Consider the following 19,931-nt stretch of genomic DNA (forward strand, 5'->3'; position numbering starts at 1 on the left):
GATCAGTGCCTAGTGCTGATGGCTTTGCATCATCCACTGACACACCATCGAGTTTGCTCAGTTTGCTTCTTAAAAGATATTCACCTGGGGTGGTGCATTAGTAGCTCAGTGGTAGAATTTTCACCTGCCATGCCAGAGACCAGGGTTCAATTCCCGGAGCCTGCCTGTTCTAGTTTGTTAGCTGCCGGAATGCAACACACCAGAAACAGATTGGCTTTTAATAAAAGGGGATTTATTTTGTTAGTTCTTCAGAGGAAAGGCAGCTAACTTTCCACTGAGGTTCTTTCTTACATGGGAAGGCACAGGATGGTCTCTGCTGGCCTTCTCTCCAGGCCCCTGGGTTCCAACAACTTTCCCCGGGGTGACTTCTTTCTGCATCTCCAAAGGCCTGGGCTGAGCTGCAAGTGCTGAGATGAGGAATGCTGAGCTGCTTAGCTGTGCTACCTTGTGCTCTCTCATTTAAGCACCAGCCAATTAAGTCAAACGTCATTCATTGCAGCAGGCACGCCTCCTACCTCCTAGCGGACTGCAGATGTAATTAGCAACAGATGAGGTTCACGTACCATTGACTCAAGTCCACAGCAACAGAACAAGGTGCCTTCACCTGGCCAAGTTGACAACTGAATCTATCACACTGCCCATGCAAAAAAAAAAATTCACCTGTACATTGTTCATATTGGAAGCAATTAAACGAGCAAATAGCACTGAGCATTCAAACTGAAGTGCTTTCAACTGATAAGTTTACTTTTGATTTCCGTCTGCTTTCATTTCGTTAAAACTACTACATTTACATGACAAATATTATACTCCAAAAAATAACAAGAGAGGCTATTATTTTTTCTTGTCATTCCAGATAATTCCATTAGCTAATGGCACTGAGAAAAAACAACACAAAGGCCCTACTTTTTTTTTTTAACTGGTTATTATTTTATTTAAAATACATTCATACAGAGCTTATTATGTGCCAGACATTTTTCCAGAAGCTTTAAATGTTAACTTAGTTTTCAGAACACCCCTAGAGATTGGTTCACTTATTATCTGCACGTCACAAACAGGAAGCTGAGGCTTAGAGATGCTAAATTGTGCAGGTCATGCAGTAAGAAGATATGCGGGTAAGAGAGGGAAGTAGCTGGATAGACTAAACAGCACTCAGAGATCCAAATGGCCATCTCAGACTTTTGCCAAATTGCATGAGAGGAAACCCTGAGGCATCCCACCACCAGCTCTAAGTGTCTAGGGCATTGATTAATTTTGAAACAGGGTTCAGCGCAAAGCAGATAGAAGGGTGCCTGGCACATAGTAGGTTTGCAATGGATATTGTTGAAGGAAAAATGAATGTATAGTAACCATTGCATCAAGAGAGGAGAGAATTTTTTAACAGCTTCATATAGCATACATTGCATACATAAAGTTCATCTATTTTAAGATTTGAAAGGTATGCAATTTTACAACCTGCACTACAATCAGGTTTAGAGCCCAGTACCTTCACAATTTCTCTGCAATCTCTGTCCTACTGAAGTCATAGCCTGTAACAGATGTTTTCTGTCACTGTAGTGCTACCTTTTCTAGAATACCCTATATATGAAATCAGAGCATATGTAATATTTTCTGTGTGACTAATCTCACTTAGTATATTTTTAAGATTCATCCATGTTGTTTCTGGTTTCCATATTTAATTCCATTTTATTGCCAAGTAGCATTCCATTGTATGTATATATTACTTTTTTCTTTCCATTCATAGGTTGATGGACATTTAGATATTTTTCCACTTGGGGATATTTTGAGAAGCATGGCTTTCACAACTCATGTACAAATTTTCATATGTTTTTATATCTTCTGGTAAATAAGCAGGAATGGAATTTCTGGGTCATAAATATTTAGCTTCTTTAGTAACTATAAAACCCTTTGCAAAACTAGCTGAGGTGGGCAGGCCACAGTGGCTCAGCAGGCAAGAATGCTCGCCTGCCATGCCAGAGGACCTGGGTTCAATTCCCGGTGCCTGCCCATGTCAAAAAAAAAAAATAAATAAAATAAAATAAACTAGCTGAGGAAAGCTACATGTAGAACCACCATATGACCCAGTAATCCCACTTGCACACCAATGTCCATAAAGTATTATTCACAATTGCCAATATATCGAAGCAACCAATCAACTGATTAATGAGTAAACAAAATGTGGTATATTCATGCAATAGAATATTATTCAGCTGTAAAAATGAGTGAAGTTGTGATACAGGTGACAACATGTGAAATTATCGTGTTGAGTGAAATAAGCCAGCCACAAAAGGACAAATATTGTATGATCTCACCAACATGAAGTAATTGACATAAGCAAACTCACAGAGTCAGACTCTAGAAAATGGCTTTTGAGGGGATGGGTGGGGATAAGGAATAGGAAGTAAGGTGTAAATTGTGTGGGGTTTTTATTAGGAATGATAGAAATGTTTTCGGCATGGGTGGTGGTCATAGTAACACAGCATCATGAATATAATTAACAGCTCTAAAATATATATCTGAATATGTTTAAAAAGGGAAACGTTAGGTTGTATATATGGTACTAGAATGAAAGTTTTAAAAGAACAAATCCCTGGAACTGCATAACACACATAGTGAACCCTAAGTTAAACCTTGGACAAAAGTTAATAATACAGTTATTAGGATGTGCTTTCATCAATTGTAACAAATGTAACAATTATAACACAATGCAAGGTGTTAATAGTAGGTTAGTGTATGGGAATCTTGTATTTTATGCATGATTGTTCTGTAAACTCACAACCTCTCTAGTAAAAAAAATAACAAAAGAGATAGGAATAACTTTACAGCAAAGGAGGCTGGCAGACACCATGCAGTCAAGTGATTAACGTGAACATCACTAGTAAGTGGACATGTTGAAACCTGGGATGCCATGAGAAGACCACAGCGTCACTTGTGATATTCCTGCCCAAAATATCTAACTTGAATATCATATAAGGAAAGAATATAACCTCAAATTGAAGGATATTCCACCAATTCCTATAGTCTGAAAAGTCACAAGGCCATGGAACTGAAGAAACACGTTAGAACATGAGCAGTTTGAAAGACATTAAAGCAACATAACAAGATAGAATGGGTCATGTCTGTACTGCATCCTTCTGCTAATAGGACACTGTTGGAGGAATAAGTGAAACTGGAATAGTATCTGAGGATGACAGGGTAGTCATGTATCATTGTTTATCTCCTGACATTGACAGTTGTCTTGTGATATACAGGAGAATATTCTTATTTGTAGGAAATGCATATTAAAGTATCTGGTGCTGATGGGTCGTCATGTCAACAACTTACTCTCAAATGCATCTGTGAAGGCACAGCTTGCACATCATCCACAGAGGCACTGGCTATGGTGAGGTTCTCCCCAGTCTGGCTCTGGTCCTTGGGGCCACACTGATCAAAGAACAACGTCCTACTTTTAATTACCTGAATTGTGTAAAATCAGAAAAACAATGCCACAATTTGGATTTAAAACGAGACACATTCTGGATACTTTACCAAAGAATATATATGTATGGCAAACAGGCATATGAAAAGATGTGCAACATTGTTAGCCAATGGGAAATGCAAATTAAAAGCACAATAAGATGCCACTATATACAGGCTAGAATGTCTAAAATGGAATGGACTGTCAATATCAGATGCTCGTTAGGATGTGGAACAACTGGAAGTCTCACACTGCTGGTGGGAATGTAAAATTATATGACAACTTTGGAAACAGTTTGAAGTTAATCATAAACCTACCTTATGATCCAGCCTACGTATTTACCCAATAGAAAATAGAGCATGTGCTCATAGAAAGACAGGTACAAAGATGTTCACAACAGCTTTATTTGTAATTGCCAAAAACTAGAAGCAGCCTAAACATGGATTAACATGTAAATGGATAAACGTATTTTAAATATGCATACAACGGAACACTACTTAATAATAAAAAGGAGTGACTTATTGATACACAAAACAACATGAGTGAACTGCAAAATAACTATAAGTGAAAGAAGTGAGACAAAAGTATATATTGTATGACTGAATTTATATAAAAATGTAGAAAATGCAAACTAATCTACAATGACAGAAAAGCAGATAAATTTGAGCATGAAATAAATATTTTTATTTGTAATTGCAAATGATAGCAGATACTATAGAACTAACTGTATGAGTAAAAATGCAGGTGTGTATTTAAAGGTAAAGGTCAGGTCAGAAGGTTGCTCAAATTGTTATTAGATCATTGACATTTCTATCCCCTCCACTCACCCAAATTCATGTTCACCTAGAACTTCAGAATGCAGCCTTTTGTGGAACTAAGGTCTTTGCAGATGTATTTATTAAGATAAGGTCATACTGGATTGGGTCCTTTGTCCAATGACTGGTGTACTTATAAGGAGAGGGAGATTCAGAGACACAGACCAGGAAGGAGGCCTCAGGAAGAGAAGGCAGAGATCGGAGTTACGCTGCCACAAGTCAAGGACTGCCAAGCAACACCAAGGATTCCCGGCAATGACCAGAAGCTGGAAGAGACAAGGGAGGATTCTTCCCTGGAGCCTTTGGAAGCCGCATGACCCTGCCAACTGCTTGATTTCGGACTTTTGGCCTCCAGAATTGTGAGAAAAATACACTTCTATTTTTTAAGCCACTCATTTGTGGCAAGTTGTTTCATCAGCTTACGAAAGCAATACAACCAACCATCCACATCAGGAAAAAAAATCCAAAAATCCTGTCCCTCTTTTTCACGGCTTTGTGGTACCATAGGAATATAATTCCTTTTCTCAACTGTGCAGTTCAACTTTCAGAAAAATCATTTAAGCTCAGTATAAAGAATAGGAATCCAGACAAGCCATCATAAGGTCTAACTAAGGGAGGGATGAAAGAAGTAGACACATTTGAAAACTATTAAGGAGGGGAATGCACATGCAGTAATCCCATTAGTTTAGGTCCAGGTTTTGGTTATGGTGTTTTAGCAATATGTAAATCCATCTTCAACAATGACCTTCAAGATCTTCACCAGACCCTCTCTCTTTTTTTTTTTTTTTTTTTGTCATTGGCAGGCTGCAGGGATTGAACCTGAGTCTCCAGCATGCAGACCCCCTCTTTTGCAGAAATATTGGGTTCTCTGGTTTCTGGGTTGGGCAACTGTTGTGATGTTCATGCTTTTATCTAGGTTGGAGAACGCAGGAGCTGGTTAAACATATTTCTTAGACAAATTGATCTTGAAATTGTATCAAGTTTTATTGCTAGGAAAGGAACCAGAGAAGGTATGGAAATGAGAGGTGGTTATGGCTGAGAAAACAGGATTACATCAGAAACTAAATTTTTTAAATGTAAACAGTGAATAAGATAAAGAATCATATTTATTCATGGGAATTGTTAAGTATAATAAATCAGTTACCTGCCTTGGCAGTGTGGGCAGCCTTTCTGAGAGGTGACAGAACCTGTCAAAATTTAGAAATAAAAGCAAGGCTTTGTGGAAAAAATGGAATATAACTCTGCAAAAGTTGCAGTTTAAGCAACAATTGGAAATACGTTGGTTTCAATCCAATAGAGATAATCTATCAGAAATAAACAAGTATAATAATCAACTTATGATCATTCCCCACTTAATGAAATCCTCCTTTATAATAAGAAATCTATATGTCAACTAATTACTGTAACTTCCCCTTTAGAAATTCCCTAATTGCCTTTATAAGCCAATGTATCTTACCAATCATTTGAAACTCTTACGTTTGAGATCTCCCTGTTCAGTTTCTCTTTCAGTAAACCCATTATATTGATTATTACTGGTGATTCAGTTTATTTTGACAGCATAAAACATCATATTGGTTATTACAGAGGATATCTAAGTTGGAATACTTGGAAACATCCGGTGTGTTGTCTTTCAATCACGAATAAATATGCCATTAATCTAAGAAGCAAATAACAGGGATACATCTGGGACTGCTAGCTGGAATTACAAACTGGAATTACACTTAATAGTGTTCTTGCAGTTCCAGCTGTTACCAGACAAAAGTCATGGATTCTTTTGCTCCATGCGCTCAATAACCAATTCCTGAGATGCCGGAGTTTCAAAGAGAGAAAGAGTTTATTACTTCTCGCTTAATAGGAGAGCAGACAGTCTAGAGGCCCAAAAATTTGTCTCCCCAAGTTTAGGGGGTTCAGGGTTTTAAGGATTTTAGCAAGGGGAGATGAGGTCGTTTTGTTGTTGTTGTTTTTTACATGGGCAGGCACCAGGAACCGAACCCAGGTCTCTAACATGGCAGGCGAGAACTCTGCCACTGAGCCCGCCCTAGCTGAGGTCATTTTGAATACGAATTTCAAAGCAGAAAAGGAGACAGTATTATCGTTATTTCAATAGAAGAACATAATCTGAAAGGAGGGGAGGTAGAGCTGGCACTTAAGTACTAAAGGTATAAGCCAAAAGGAAGTAGTTAATGGCCGATTTCAGTAGCATTAGGGCCTCTGCTCTACAAGAGAATGAGCAGATAAAGGGCGCAGCAGCTCTTACCCTCACAAAGGCCCAGGATATGGGCTTTTACACTCCTTTCAGATATCAGGGCAGCTGAATTATAGTTTAGGGCTTTCAGATATTCCCCTGTCTACTCCAATATTCCAGAAAGCAAAAAGGTTTATGATTCAGTAACCAAAATCATTAGTTAAATCCTAATTTTTCGGTTACACAGTTTACACAGATAGAAAACCTGAAACCTCTCAGGGGTAGTGCAGAAGCAGAGAACCTAAGAGACAAGCTCTGATTCAGCAGCTTACACTTCACTTCTCAAACTGCAAACTAAGATGCAGAAGCATGATTTCCCCATTTTTTTTTCTTTGACATGCTAGAGCAGGGTTTAATTGTTGTCAGGCAAGATTGTCAGTTAGCTTTGGACTGTGTTGAGTTCAGGGGCCAGTGAGACATCTGAGTTTACTTGGAAAATGGATCCAGAACTTGAGAGATATGAGCTGCAAATGGATTTAGATTGTGCACTTATGAAATATCATAAAAGGGAGGACATACAGTATAATTTAATCATGCTTGACTAAGTGCAACTAAATTGTGTATAATTTGCTCTCCATTCTATGCCCAGTGCCTAGTAGCGTGCCTCGTGCAAACTAGATGCTCCAGAAATAGTTTCACGACGAATTTTTAAAATTGAAAATTTGACCAAGTACTGCCCTCGATTTAACGCTCCCTGGCTTTCCAAGCGAGGTAACGGGTACCCTTTGGTTTCGCGTCTTCTGTCTCTTTAAGAAAGTACAGGAAAAAAAAGAAAAGAAAGCGCTTCTGGGAAGGCAGGAGCGGGCGGAGCTGAGCGCGCCGGGGCCGGCCTCTTCCGCTCTGCGGCGGGTCTTGGGAACCCGGAGCCGGAGGCGCGGAGGTGAAGGACGCGTGGAGAGATTACCTTACTCTAGGTACTTGAGTGAATATGAGACTATTTATGCAGAACAGATCAGAGGCTCCATACAACTGAGTGTATAATTTTAATGTTTTAGCTGCTTCTCATTTTTATCATGGTGTTTTCCTGCTGGAGCAAGTCTTGTCTGCTCAGGCCAGATCATCAGAGAGATTTACAGAAAGAGATCTGGGAGTCGATATCTTATCCTTTGTTACTATTAAATTCTTTAAGTTTTGTGTTTTTCAAAGAAACAAAATCTGAATCTTGATTATATTGTTTTATGACAAATCTTTGAAATAGTATCTTTAGTATAATTTGTATACATCTGCCTCCGAGACAATTACTGGTTTGTAACCTCTTGGCTAGACTCCATAAAGGCAAGAACTGTTTGCGTTGTTAACTGCTGTATCCTATCACTAGAAAATAAGCTTCTAGAGGACAGTGACTTCTGCTTATTTTGTTTGCAGTTGCCAAGCACAGTGCTTCTTAAAGGTAAGTTAAATATATGAAAGGACTCTAAAGGTATTCCTTATTTTATGCAACAGACATGTTCCTGAGGATTTAATCTGAAATGGATTTGTACTTGTGATTTGTCTGATAGAGTCTGTAATGATTCCTTTTTATGTAATAGGATCTGGAAATGTCAGTCAGCCTTGGAGTTTTCTGTATTATTTTTGTTTCTATCCAGAGATTCAGCTGTTATCAAGTTGGGAGGCAGACCCTGTTCTTTCCCCATGGACAGCAACTCTTATCAACAGCAACACTGACAGAACCCGTGTCCTGGAAAAAGCTTGATGGCTTTGAGCCTAGGTTGGAAAGTATTTGTACTATTTCCCACAAACTGCTGTAGTTTCCTTCAAAAGACTGCAAGAAACAGTGTTTTTTCTTTGTCTGCTTGGGGCCACTGCCCCTGGAGAGGAGCTGGAAGCTTTTTGGAGACTGAGATGAAAGCATTCCTAGAAGAGAACACTGAAGTCACCAGCAGTGGCAGCCTCACTCCTGAAATCCAGTTGCGACTTTTGACCCCTAGATGCAGGTTCTGGCGGGAAAGAGCTGACCTGTGGCCCTACAGTGATCCTTACTGGGCAATCTACTGGCCAGGAGGCCAAGCCCTGTCTAGGTACTGTCCTAAATAAAATGGGAACCTTTTAGGCTACTACATCTCCTTTATCTTTTCAGCTCCCTCTAACTCCCCATTCTTACCTCCCCCCCCCAAAAAAAACCAGGGAAAAATCCCAGATTCCTCATTTCCTTATTTAGAGCAGTTGAACAATCTTTTTTTGACTGTTGCTTTGGTGCATAGTTTCACCTTCTTTCTACCCAAAGCTTATAAGGGTATTTTCGCCAGATATAGTTTCTTCCCCAAGAGAAATTCTAGGCTTAGCTATCAAGACCAGAATGCTATATATGGTCCAGTAATCTTACACTTTTCCCAGTTCATGGTTCACAGAGTATGCCCAGTGTAGAGTTCCCAACATCTTCTTCCCAAGATAGAACCTTAAGACCCAGTCCTTCAGCTTACCTTATTTTAGTCCTGTGAATACTGTTTCTTAAGCCTCACACCTCCTTCCATCTTTGCCTCCTCTGAATCTCCCATAAAAGAATAGATGTATGTGAGTGGGTCATTCAAGGATTCTTTCTCCTCTGGTGGTTTAATGACATCTTAGGGGAACTATGGACTTGATCTGTATTTTAAAGACCCCTTCTTCCCACTCTCCATACTACAGAAATCCTCTTAGGGCATTTTCTTACAGATTCACACTTATGTTTTTCATTTAAATCACTGTTTCTGAAATAAAGCATTTCAATTTAGTCTCTGTTCTTGGATTGACAAATTATGTAATCAGTTTATGCCTTGAAGTTACAGTGCTATGAAACTAAAAGGATGATAAAGACTTCTCTTTCCTAAGAACGGTTTGGCCTACAGAACTGATGTATGTATTTTTAAAAGCAAAGTATATAAATGCAAACATAAAGCTTTTTAGGCAGTCCTGAGGACTGGAAAGCTTTCCAAGTTATACCCAACAATTGCAGTTTTCTGGTTGCTGTGTTGCCAAATTTCCAAGCTTTATTTAGTTGCATCATATTAAATGCTGACATTTTAAATGATGTCTATTAAAGCAAGTATTGATAAAGTCTAACTATAAATACAGTAAATTTAGTTACGATTCTGTCTGAATCAGAGGTCACAAAATGGTGACCCACAGATGTGTTTTATTTGGCCTGTACTTGGTTGTAAATTAAAAAAACTATTTGTTGCTAACATTTAAATATTTAAAATTTGAGAAATTTATGTACAAGTCAACTTGTTTTTGAAAAACTAATATTTGGTAACACTGAATTTCTGGATAGGCAACAACCAAATAAGATGGGTAGTAGCTGTCCCTGTTGACAGGTTAGTACTCCTTACTTTGCCATAGTCTTCACTACTCCCTACTAATCCTACTGAGGTCAACTGTCAGTTCCATTTATTATTTCAGTGTTACCATATCCATCTTCACTTACTTGGTTACTACTTAAGCTTGGTCCAGATTCTTTGGACTTGGCTTGTAGCTTACCAGAAAGGTCATAATAAAACTCAAGCAACAGATAAAATTGTTCTATGATAAACAGTCCAAAGGAGGCAGTGAATTCTGGATCTGGCATGGTTAGTCCTGATAACGACAATATTTTATCAGTCTATATTCCTGGCACTTATTAGTCTCTGGATCATAGTAATGTGCTCAACACATTTTTTATTATTTATTTATTTTTGTTTTTGTTTGCTGTTCTTTGTTTGTTTTGGGAAGTGCATGGTCAATACATTTTTAAAAATTGACTTGAAGAGCTTGATTAGTCCGTTGTGAGGAAGAGAAAGATAACCAGTGTTTCTCTCCCAGAACCTCAGCCCAACTCCAAAGATTGATATTTGGTCTCACATTAGCCAGGCCAAACTTGTCAAGTTGGACCAAGTTCTTCTGCTAAATTCTACGACTTCCTTGTTTATTAATCCCAATTTTTTTTTTTGATACTTCTGACCTTCTCCCATCTCTGTTTTTTTTTTTTTTTTTTTTGCTTTCTTTCAAATTTAGGTACCTTTTAGATCATCCTGACACCATCAGAGGAAAATCTGTGTTAGATCTTGGGAGTGGATGTGGAGCAACAGCTATTGCTGCTAAAATGAGTGGGGCATCAAGGATCTTAGCCAATGACATAGACCCTCGTAAGGACTTTATATTTAAAAATATTTAAAGTTCATCTTTTTTCCCCTCCAGGATAAATCTGTACAGTTGCCTCAACATGGTCGCTTATTGTCCGTGTATATTTTATAATCTGAGATTGTGAGCCAGCGTTCAGTGGGGCATTACCTGTGGGAATCCTCGGGGGTCTGAATTGAAGGTACATTTTCCCCAAGGATTTGTATTTGTTTTGTCTGACCTCCCGGAATGATACCAACCTGGGACTACTTCCTATTCATTTCTGGACTAGGAGTTTCCTGAAATAAGTAGGTACTATTTATTGGATCTAAAACCCATGTGGGGGATAGGCCTCTATATTTGGGGGGAGAGTTTTATTCATTAAAAAACCCAAGCTGAGACAGGTAAGTTTTTATTTCGTCTAATTTTCTTCTAGTCTCCCCTTTTACTGAGGGTATAGCTCTTTGGAGATCCTGATTTTATACTGGAGTTTCAGTTCTAATTTACCGTCTTGCTTAAATCCAAAGCTTGTTCCCTTGTTTCTTGTACAACTGTAAAAAGCCAACTTTCTTAGTTTAGATCCACAAATGTTCCTAAGATTTCAACATTTCTAGGTATTTTGTATTTTTTTTTTATAGGATATACAGTCTGTCATTTTTGGAAATGGCATGGCACATAGCTTATATTGGCATAACGTTGAGATTTATTTATATAGAAATAGCTTTCAAACAAAAGGGAAAAATATATTGTTACATCTTTTTTAATTAGTCAAATTAATCAATAGGGAATTAAAATGGCCCAGCAATATAACTTCATTATGTGCTTTTTTTAAAGTTGCAGGAATGGCTATTACACTAAATTGTGAATTGAACCAACTGAATCCTTTTCCCATTTTAACCCAAAACATTTTGGATTTAGAACAAGGTAAGTGGGACCTTGTTCTTCTTGGAGATATGTTTTATGAGGAAAACCTTGCAGATGGTCTTCATCAATGGCTGAAGAAATGCTTTTGGACCTACAAAACTCGAGTACTGATTGGTGACCCTGGGCGACCCCAATTCACTGGACACAGCATTCAGAATCAACTGCACAAAGTGGTAGAATATTCACTTCCAGAGCCTACAAGACAGGAAAACAATGGACTGACAACAAGCATTGTGTGGGAATTTCAGCCATAAATTCTCAAATGCTTTCAAGTATGGATATAGCTATGTTTGGGTTTAACCGTAAGAGAGTTTTTCCCGTAAGGAAAACTTTATCGTCCAGTTGAAAAACTATAATTACTATTAAATGGCAAATCTCATTTCCGAAATATGAAACTTTAAAATTTTGTCAGCTTTTGTCATGTAACTAGTTTTGTAATTCTATTCATACCGATTATACAAATCTATATTTGCAATTTTTTTTCTAGTTTTACTGGTGCAGTAATATGATTACATAAGCCAATACATTAATGGTGCTAACATGTAATTTAGGTAGTGTAGAGGAACTAGATATTGTAGCAGAAACTGTTTCTGTACTTGAGAACAACTGTGAATTGAAGAAAGTACAAAGAACATGTGAACAAAATATAAAATACAGATCATTCTGATTTAAAAAAATTATATGTAAAGATCAAAGATGCAGTTAATTCTATAGGCAGTATATGGGCTTTGGAGTCAGGAAACTATCACTTCTTAGCTAGGATTTAAAAACATTTTTTTTTTTTTGCATGGGCAGGCACCAGAAATCGAACCCAGGTCTCTAGCATGGCAGATGAGAACTCTGCATGCTGAGCCCCTGTGGTCCGTCCTTTAGCTAGGATTTTGAAAGCTAGTTAAAGCTCTTTGAGCTTTTATTTCCCAATCATAAAATGATTTAAAAAAAAAAAACCCTCAGTAAACCTCACCAAAGGGTTTTGTGTTAAATGAAAGAATATGTAAGGTGCTTAATATAGTATTTAGCACAGTAGGGCATCAGTTGACATATAATGGTGAGCTGTGAAATGACTTCAGAGTTTAACAAACAGGTTTATTATAGGAAAGTGTATGTCTTTGCTTTGCTATTGAAAATATTTTTAGGAAACAGAATTTGACTATTTAAATGTTAAACTTTCAAGGTTTGTGTTAATTAGCACACTCTGTGTGTGTACTCAGTATAAGAGATTTTCTTGTAAAATACTGGGCTTTTTTCTTGCTTCAAATAAATAGTGTCTTTACCAGAGTCTGAACGGATAAAAAGGCAAAGTTTGATTTCTTCCACACTACTGGTCCAGATGGTGCACATTCTATAGTGTAGAAGGGATTTATTAATTGGCAATATAGATTAATAGGTAAACTGATAATGCTTATATAACAGATAAATGTGGAACATTGACTGAAGTCTCCTTTCTTTATTTCAATTAAAAATAATACATTATACATACAGAGACACAGACACACACATTCACTTGGTTGGGGTCAGGGAGAACAAATGGTAGGGAAAGGGCCAGAGTTCAATGTGGACATTTTTATTTAATTGTTGTGAAGCAGGATAAAATAGGACAACTGTAAGTCCCTGGTCTTCTATTCAGCTCTGAAAGAGTTAACAGACAACTGCAGATTCCTTGTTTCTTATCTTGCTCCAAATGAACTAATACAGAGCTGCAAGCTTGACTTGCAAACTTTAGCTGCAGACTTCCGGGACAAAAATTCTCCTAATGTCTCCCCAAACCATTGAAACCTCTCCAAATCATAAAAGCTTATAAAATTCTGGGCCCAAAGCAAACTCTTAGTTAATCATAGTAAGCACAGGGTCAGAAAGATTGTTAACCATTTGCCCAAAGACAAAATTTAGGTACGTGATAGCAAACCAGGAATTCTGCTAGCTATCTTCTCCTGGAATAAAGAAGACACCTAGTATTCAAAGGTTGATACAGAAACGTGCTACCAACAAAACTTTCCTATAAAACAAGCTAACCCATTCCACTCAGTGTATGTCCCTCCCTTGGGCACATCCATGTTAACCTCTAACCTGTATGCTCTTTTTTAAATAAACTTTACTACTTATTCTTACTAGCCCTCTTGTCTTTAAATTCTTTTAGTTTCAAGACTAAGGTACCTGGATCAGGACTCATTTGGCACCATTGCTAGCCAGGCACAAGTTACAGTCACTTGATTTTTCTCCTGTAAAGCAAAAGCATTTTTACCCTTAGTCTTTAATATTTGGAATTTTTAATTTGCCATAAATAACAAAAACTGTCTATGCACAGTATCAAATTGCCAAACAAGCATCAAGTATACATGAACTATCCTTAAACACTATATGTGATAGTTAGGTTCAGATGTCGACTTGGCCAGATGATGATAACCCGTAGTTGTGTTGTTGTGTACTTAATGCATTAGCATGTGACATGCATCTAAGTCTGATTACATCTGCAGTCAGCTAAGGGGAGTGCCTTCTGCATTGAGTGATGTTTAATTTAATTAGCTGGAGGCTTAAAAGAGCTCAATGCAGCACAGCCCAAGCAGCACTTGCAGCTCAGCCAGACTTTGGGGGATACAGGAAGAAATTGCCCAGGAAAGCCGTTGGAACTCAGAAGCCAGGAGAGAAGGCCAGCAGATTTTGCTGTGTGCCTTCCCCGTAACAACTTCAGCTGAAAGTTAGTTGCCTTTCCTCTGAAGAACTAGTTTTTTTTTATGGCGCTGAATGCACCTTAATTACTTTTTATTTTATTATGCATTACAGAAAAACATACGTTTAAATAAAACAGTCTATAAAAGAATAATCTCACTTAAATTTCAGCATCCCAATGGTCCTCCCATCACACTCATCCGCCTCCAGCACCCCTGACCCATAAGCTGGACAGTCTCTCCACGCTGCTCTGGAGACAACCAAAATGTGTACCTCTCTGCACAAGGCAGATCCAAAGCAATGACATCATACAAACAAAACAGGTGACTTAAAGTTTAAGAAAAGCAGTACATTGTACAGTAGACTGCCAACTGAAGTGGCCAGTAGTATAAGTTTCAGGCACTGTCTGCTATATAGTACATAAAAAAGGACTTTGAGGCACACCAGATTACTGGACTGCAGACGAGTCACTGAGGTCCCCCCAACTGCACAGCTCTATTAGAATAAGCATTGTACATGAGATTCCCTTTTAAATTTCTCTATTTCCACTTAACACTCTTAATCAACCTAGGATGTTAAATTTATTTAAATAAGAATTAAACTACCAATGTGCTTATTTTCATATCATAAAAAAACATTTTAAATCACAACTTCCTGGTGGTATACTGGATACACTGACTCTTTAAACAATAGGAACAAGTGTATTTTTAAAAACATATTTTCATCTATAGGACAGGTAAAGCTTTATTAAATGGTAAACACATTTAACAGTGCAGAAATACAAGTTTCAAAAACAAATACATTCAGGGTGCATGGGTGGTTCAGTGACAGAAAACTTGCCTTTCATGTGGGAGATCCAGGTTTGATTCCCAGACCATGCACCGAAATAAACAAGAATATTAAGAAGATCTGCTGTTCAAATAATATTTTTTCAAAACAATATTTTTTCAAAACGAGGTGGAGGAGTGTGATTAAAATTCACTGAACTGGCAACCCAAAATTGCACTGTCATAAACACTGTTGCTTGTATATCTTATGCTGGACAATGCCTATATTTTCCATTCAAATATACATTTAGTTCTACATGGTCATATGTAATAATACCCACCATATCTCCCTCCTGGGGGAGGCTATTTGCAGGCAGCCTGTTTTTCTCCTCCTTGTTGTGGTACAGGGATCTGTCAGGCCGTGCACATCTCGGCCAAGAGGAATCTGATTCAAGATAACTTTCCCAGCTGCAACTCCAATACCCCAGATTCCTGTGTCCTGGATTTTGAATTCAAAGTAGCTTTTGTTTTGATGTAAAGGTGCACTGGCTAAACAACCTCCTGTTCCACATATTCTTCTTTCATTTTTCCCAATGACAACATCTGTGCCCATGCGCTTCGTGTCCAGCTGCACTGCCCGTATCTCCTTCAGTGGGATGTGGCCTGCCCCGCTGTCTCGGTAGCACCGCAGGCAGCAGAACACTGAGGCAGCCATGGTGCCTGGCCACCGACTACAACACCCCTAGGCCCAGAGACCACGGCCATGCCCGTCCCTACCCCGCCTCCCTGCCTTGAACTGCAGGTTTTTTAACTAAACAAATTCCCTTTTATTAAAAGCCAATCCATCTCTGGTGTATTGCCTTCTGGAAGCTTTAGCAGACTAAAACTATATTCTTCAGAAGGTGTTACTTTTCAACTCTCCCTCCCTCCCTTGCTCCATCATTCATTCAACAAATATTTGGCGCTTATTATGTACCGGGCACTGTTCTAGGTACTGGGGATACAATAGAGAATAAAAGGGACAAAAATCCCTGTCCTCAAAGAGCTTATGTTCTAGCATGGGGAGGCAGATAATAAATAAAAAATACAGCAGAGGTCAGGTGATAAATGTTAAGAAGAAAAATAAAGCAGGCAAGAGAGATATGGAGTACTGGGTGGGGAAAGCATACTGAAATTTTAAACAAGATGATGAGGAATAGCAAATACAGTCAGCAAGGAAAAATCCAGACTATCAAAATGCTTACTGCTTTACAAAGATAAATCCTTTACACACTCTAAGAAGTTTAAACTTTAGATCTTGAAACTAATTTCTCAGAAAGAGGAAAAAGTAACTTGGTGAGATAATCAATATTGAATTTTATTGAGTTTGTTTTTAGAACAACCTCATAGATGAAACAGGTCTTACCCATTTTAAACATATATACATATATTACCTTTACAAGCAGTCACATACATATATCCACAGTATAAATGTACTGTATAAAGTAATTAATATGGGCAACAAATAGAGTTGAATATGTACAGTAAACTTACCATAGCATAATCTATTTGTTTTTCACTACATCAGAGGTAAAACAGGAAATCCTCAAGAAAGTCCCAAAGAGATAGGTTCATGGTACAGGGAATATACTGAGCTCAGGGGTAGTCTAAGCACAGTCTATTGTTATATTTTAGATAATATGATTACAGAAGAGTATTCCATTTCATTTGAACAACAAAGACCTGGCTGTTTATTTCACGATGTGAAACCATACAGTTTCAGGATATAGTCTCTGTGATGATATTTTGTATTTACTCATTTTTACACTTTTCTGAATACAATTTTGCCAAGGAAGAAAGTTCGAGGATGAATATCAAATATTTGGGAAGAGCAGTCATGAAGATAAATGAACTAAGCAGCTAGGCAAGGGTGTCAGTAACATGTACATGCTGAATGGCTAAAGTGTAGGATGTTCTGAATTATGACATTAAACTATTATGTTTATTTTATTGAAATAATAAATTCTGGGAATAATTTGCATGCCTCATGATCAGCTTTGCTTTTTGGCAAACGGGCATTTAAATACTTTCGGAAGGTAAGAACCAGAAAACTGGTAGGAAGGTAATCATGCTTTTAGAATTACCTTTACTTAGAAATCTCCTGAAGTCCATATTCTTAAATTTCTCTTATAACAGCTAAAATACCTAGAAGGAGAAGGAAATCTCCTGGGAAAACAGATAATTTAAACTTTGTCACTTAAGAAAAAAACACCTCCTCCCCCAAATAGATCAGAAGTCATGCGAGGATTACCATTTCAAAAACAATGACTCATCAAATAAATACAGAATAATAGCACTATTAAAATGTTTAAGAGTCTGGTTAACTTCAAAACACAAACCATATATAGTTTAGCTGGTTTTCTGAGGTTATAACTTAAAATAAGACATTATATTAATAGGGTAGTGTTAAATGAATTGGAAAGCCAATCTCTATGGATCATCTGTCATTTCCTGGGAAAGCAGTATGAAGATCATAGCTTTGATAAGCTTTAATAAGCATCAATAAACAGTCCATGTCACTTGCTTTAGTTTGTTTGGGCCTACTAATTGCTCCAAGACTTCTCGTGAATGATCTACAAAAGAAAACATTGATAATATATAATTTACAGTAGTCAAAGATTAGTAATGTTTCCTCATTTGTAAATTGGGGATAACTATTACGTCATAGGGTATTTAAAGGATTACATAAAATAATATATAAAAAATAGTTTTCAACTGAATAGAGCATTTAATTAATATAGCCTCAGTATATGAGTATATGTATTATCATGATACTTTTAAAGAGAGGCATTTATTGTTTTCTCATAATTTTATCAGTAATTTCACCAATGAGAGAATAACGGTGTAACTTCATCACTAACTTTCCCGCTATTATTTTCTTCAGGATCCTGGCAGGAAACAGATAACACACTGTTGAAGAGGGCTTAATAAGGAACCTTTTGCAAAGGCGTGAGCAGGATTAAAAGAAAACAACAGAGATGGTACAGCATTTTAGAAGCTGCAGTTTGCCCAAAGGGGTTAGAGAAGGGAGCAGTAGCCAGAGCATGACAGGTTGACCTGTGTTTGAACATTTTTCCATGTGATACAATACTTTCATAAAGCATAATTTAATTGATAGCTATTATATGAATGCACTGTAATTTCTTTTAACTTTGAAACTTGAAATCTTTAACTCTTTCAAACAGTTCAATCACATTCACATGAGAATCCAAAACAAGAAGATGGATTATGCCAGTATCAGCTTATGTCATACAGCAACTTCATCATATCTTTGACAATTTGTAAATAATTTCTCATTTCACCAAAAGTTATCAAAGTTTCCAGTTTCCTTTAGCAAGCTGAAGCTCACTCGTCACTTGTCAATATGCAAAAAAGCTGCCTATAGCATAGCATGGCATAAGCTATTTTTAAGGAATAAATGGTTCGAGCCATCTATTTTGTCCTGCATTGCTCTGTAGTTAATGGCATTGCTTATAAATGGCCATAGTAAATTCAGCACGAAAGAGAATATTACAGAAAAGACAGCAGCAGAAGCATTAACATTATCTACTATTTATATATGTTACAACATAACACAGCAGTAGAAGTATTTTTATTTATTTATTTTTTACATGGGCAGGCACCAGGAATTGAACCCAGGTCCTCGGGCTTGGCAAGCCAGCATTCTTACCTGCTGAGCCACCGTGGCCCACTCACAGTAGAAGTTTTAAAAGCCTATCAATGGGTGCCATATCTAAAAATTAGATATTTTTATATCTAACTTTAATGTATTGAATTTTTTAGGAGTGCTTGCAGTATCTAGAACAACATAATATGTGATTTACTAAGTTAATTCTTATTGATAAAATAATGTTTCATGTACTGAAGGAAGTAAAGGAAACAGATATCTTTGTTTCATTGTGATTCCAGATTTAACATTTAAATGAAGATCCCAAAGGTCCATGACATGTCATTATTTAAGTGAATCGGGCTTCCGAAATATTTAACACACAGTATGATTTGTATCTGAACAGCAAGGTGGCACCAGATACAAGTAATGCGATTGACTTCTGACTCAGTTTGGAGACAGAGTTCAAAATTGTGCTCCTCATTTAAAGTTGAATAAACTGAGTGATTACTCAATTTCAGAGAGGATTGCCTATTTTATGGTTATTCTCTGAGAGTCATCTATAAAGTAAAGCAAAACAAAAAACAGCAAATGCAACCTCTGAATAGCTTTTACAAGAGGTGTAAAAACAGTCATTTTTAATTAAACTGCCATTTACAATAGGTTTTTTTTTTTTGTATACCTGCAAAAACTCAAAAATGATGGGGAAAATGCCCAAGGCATATTGCTTGGTAGTCTCCAAGTGGATATTTACACAATGTGAAATAATTGTACCATAGATGGCCATAGAGAAGAAACATTATCTTATGCTGTTATGAAATCAAACATGATTCCACTTCATTATAACTTAAAACCTGTAGGACAGGTAAAAAGTAATCCCCAAATACCCGACCCTTTCACCCTTTATCTTCCTATAATACAGCATAAATGCTTAGATTACTCCCACTCACCCTCAAATAAAGTATGCAATCCATTGCAGACAGTAGAGTAATATAAAAGGAAAAGCCCCTTTTTGTGTATAATTTGTATTATTCAGGGTTCTCTAGGGAAATAGAACCAACAGGAGATACCTATAATGATTAGATTTTATAAAAGTATCTCATGCAACTGTGGGGATGAATGAGTCCAAATTCTGTAGGGCAGGCCATGAGCTGACAGCTCCGATGAAGGTCTTTAAGGAATTCTCCAGGAAAGGCTGGCTAGCTGAAGAGTCTCTCTTCTGATTTCTCCTTTAAAGCCTTCAATTGATTAGACTGATTAGATTAGATGTTTCTAATTGCAGAAGACACTCCTCTTGGCCAATTGCAGATGTGATCACCCATGGATGCAATCAACATGT

At 37.4% G+C, this 19,931-nt stretch overlaps 2 protein-coding genes and 1 pseudogene across 7 annotated transcripts in view; 1 reads left to right on the plus strand and 2 right to left on the minus strand.

Moving 5' to 3' along the window:
* Nucleotides 1-19,931, minus strand: part of AMN1 (antagonist of mitotic exit network 1 homolog) — a 130,289-nt gene that overhangs the window by 15,702 nt on the left and 94,656 nt on the right. For 3 of the 5 annotated variants that reach the window (XM_077170467.1, XM_077170463.1, XM_077170466.1), the window contains exon 7: nucleotides 16,279-17,558. The exons of 1 other annotated variant lie outside the window; for it this stretch is intronic. In XM_077170467.1, coding sequence (XP_077026582.1) covers nucleotides 17,485-17,558 — 74 coding nt within the window. In that variant the 3' untranslated portion in view covers nucleotides 16,279-17,484. Of the gene's footprint in view, nucleotides 1-13,021; nucleotides 13,142-13,666; nucleotides 13,732-16,278; nucleotides 17,559-19,931 lie in introns of those variants that run through there. One more of the 5 variants, XM_077170464.1, reaches the window with a different exon arrangement.
* On the plus strand, nucleotides 7,312-12,797 carry ETFBKMT (electron transfer flavoprotein subunit beta lysine methyltransferase). 2 transcript variants are annotated; one of them, XM_077170462.1, is made up of 5 exons: nucleotides 7,337-7,428; nucleotides 7,880-7,904; nucleotides 8,101-8,532; nucleotides 10,484-10,614; nucleotides 11,423-12,797. In XM_077170462.1, the coding sequence occupies exons 3-5, from the start codon at nucleotides 8,207-8,209 to the stop codon at nucleotides 11,764-11,766; spliced, it is 801 nt and encodes a 266-aa protein (XP_077026577.1). In that variant the 5' UTR covers nucleotides 7,337-7,428; nucleotides 7,880-7,904; nucleotides 8,101-8,206; the 3' UTR covers nucleotides 11,767-12,797. The 2 variants fall into 2 exon arrangements, with proteins under 2 accessions (XP_077026576.1, XP_077026577.1); XM_077170461.1 differs by lacking the exon at nucleotides 7,880-7,904 and having other exon boundaries at nucleotides 7,312-7,428.
* LOC143691656 (SPRY domain-containing protein 7 pseudogene) lies at nucleotides 14,738-16,227 on the minus strand (annotated as a pseudogene).

Source organism: Tamandua tetradactyla, chromosome 7 (genome assembly GCF_023851605.1).
Source record: "Tamandua tetradactyla isolate mTamTet1 chromosome 7, mTamTet1.pri, whole genome shotgun sequence".
In the NCBI taxonomy this organism is placed as follows: Eukaryota; Metazoa; Chordata; class Mammalia; order Pilosa; family Myrmecophagidae; genus Tamandua; species Tamandua tetradactyla.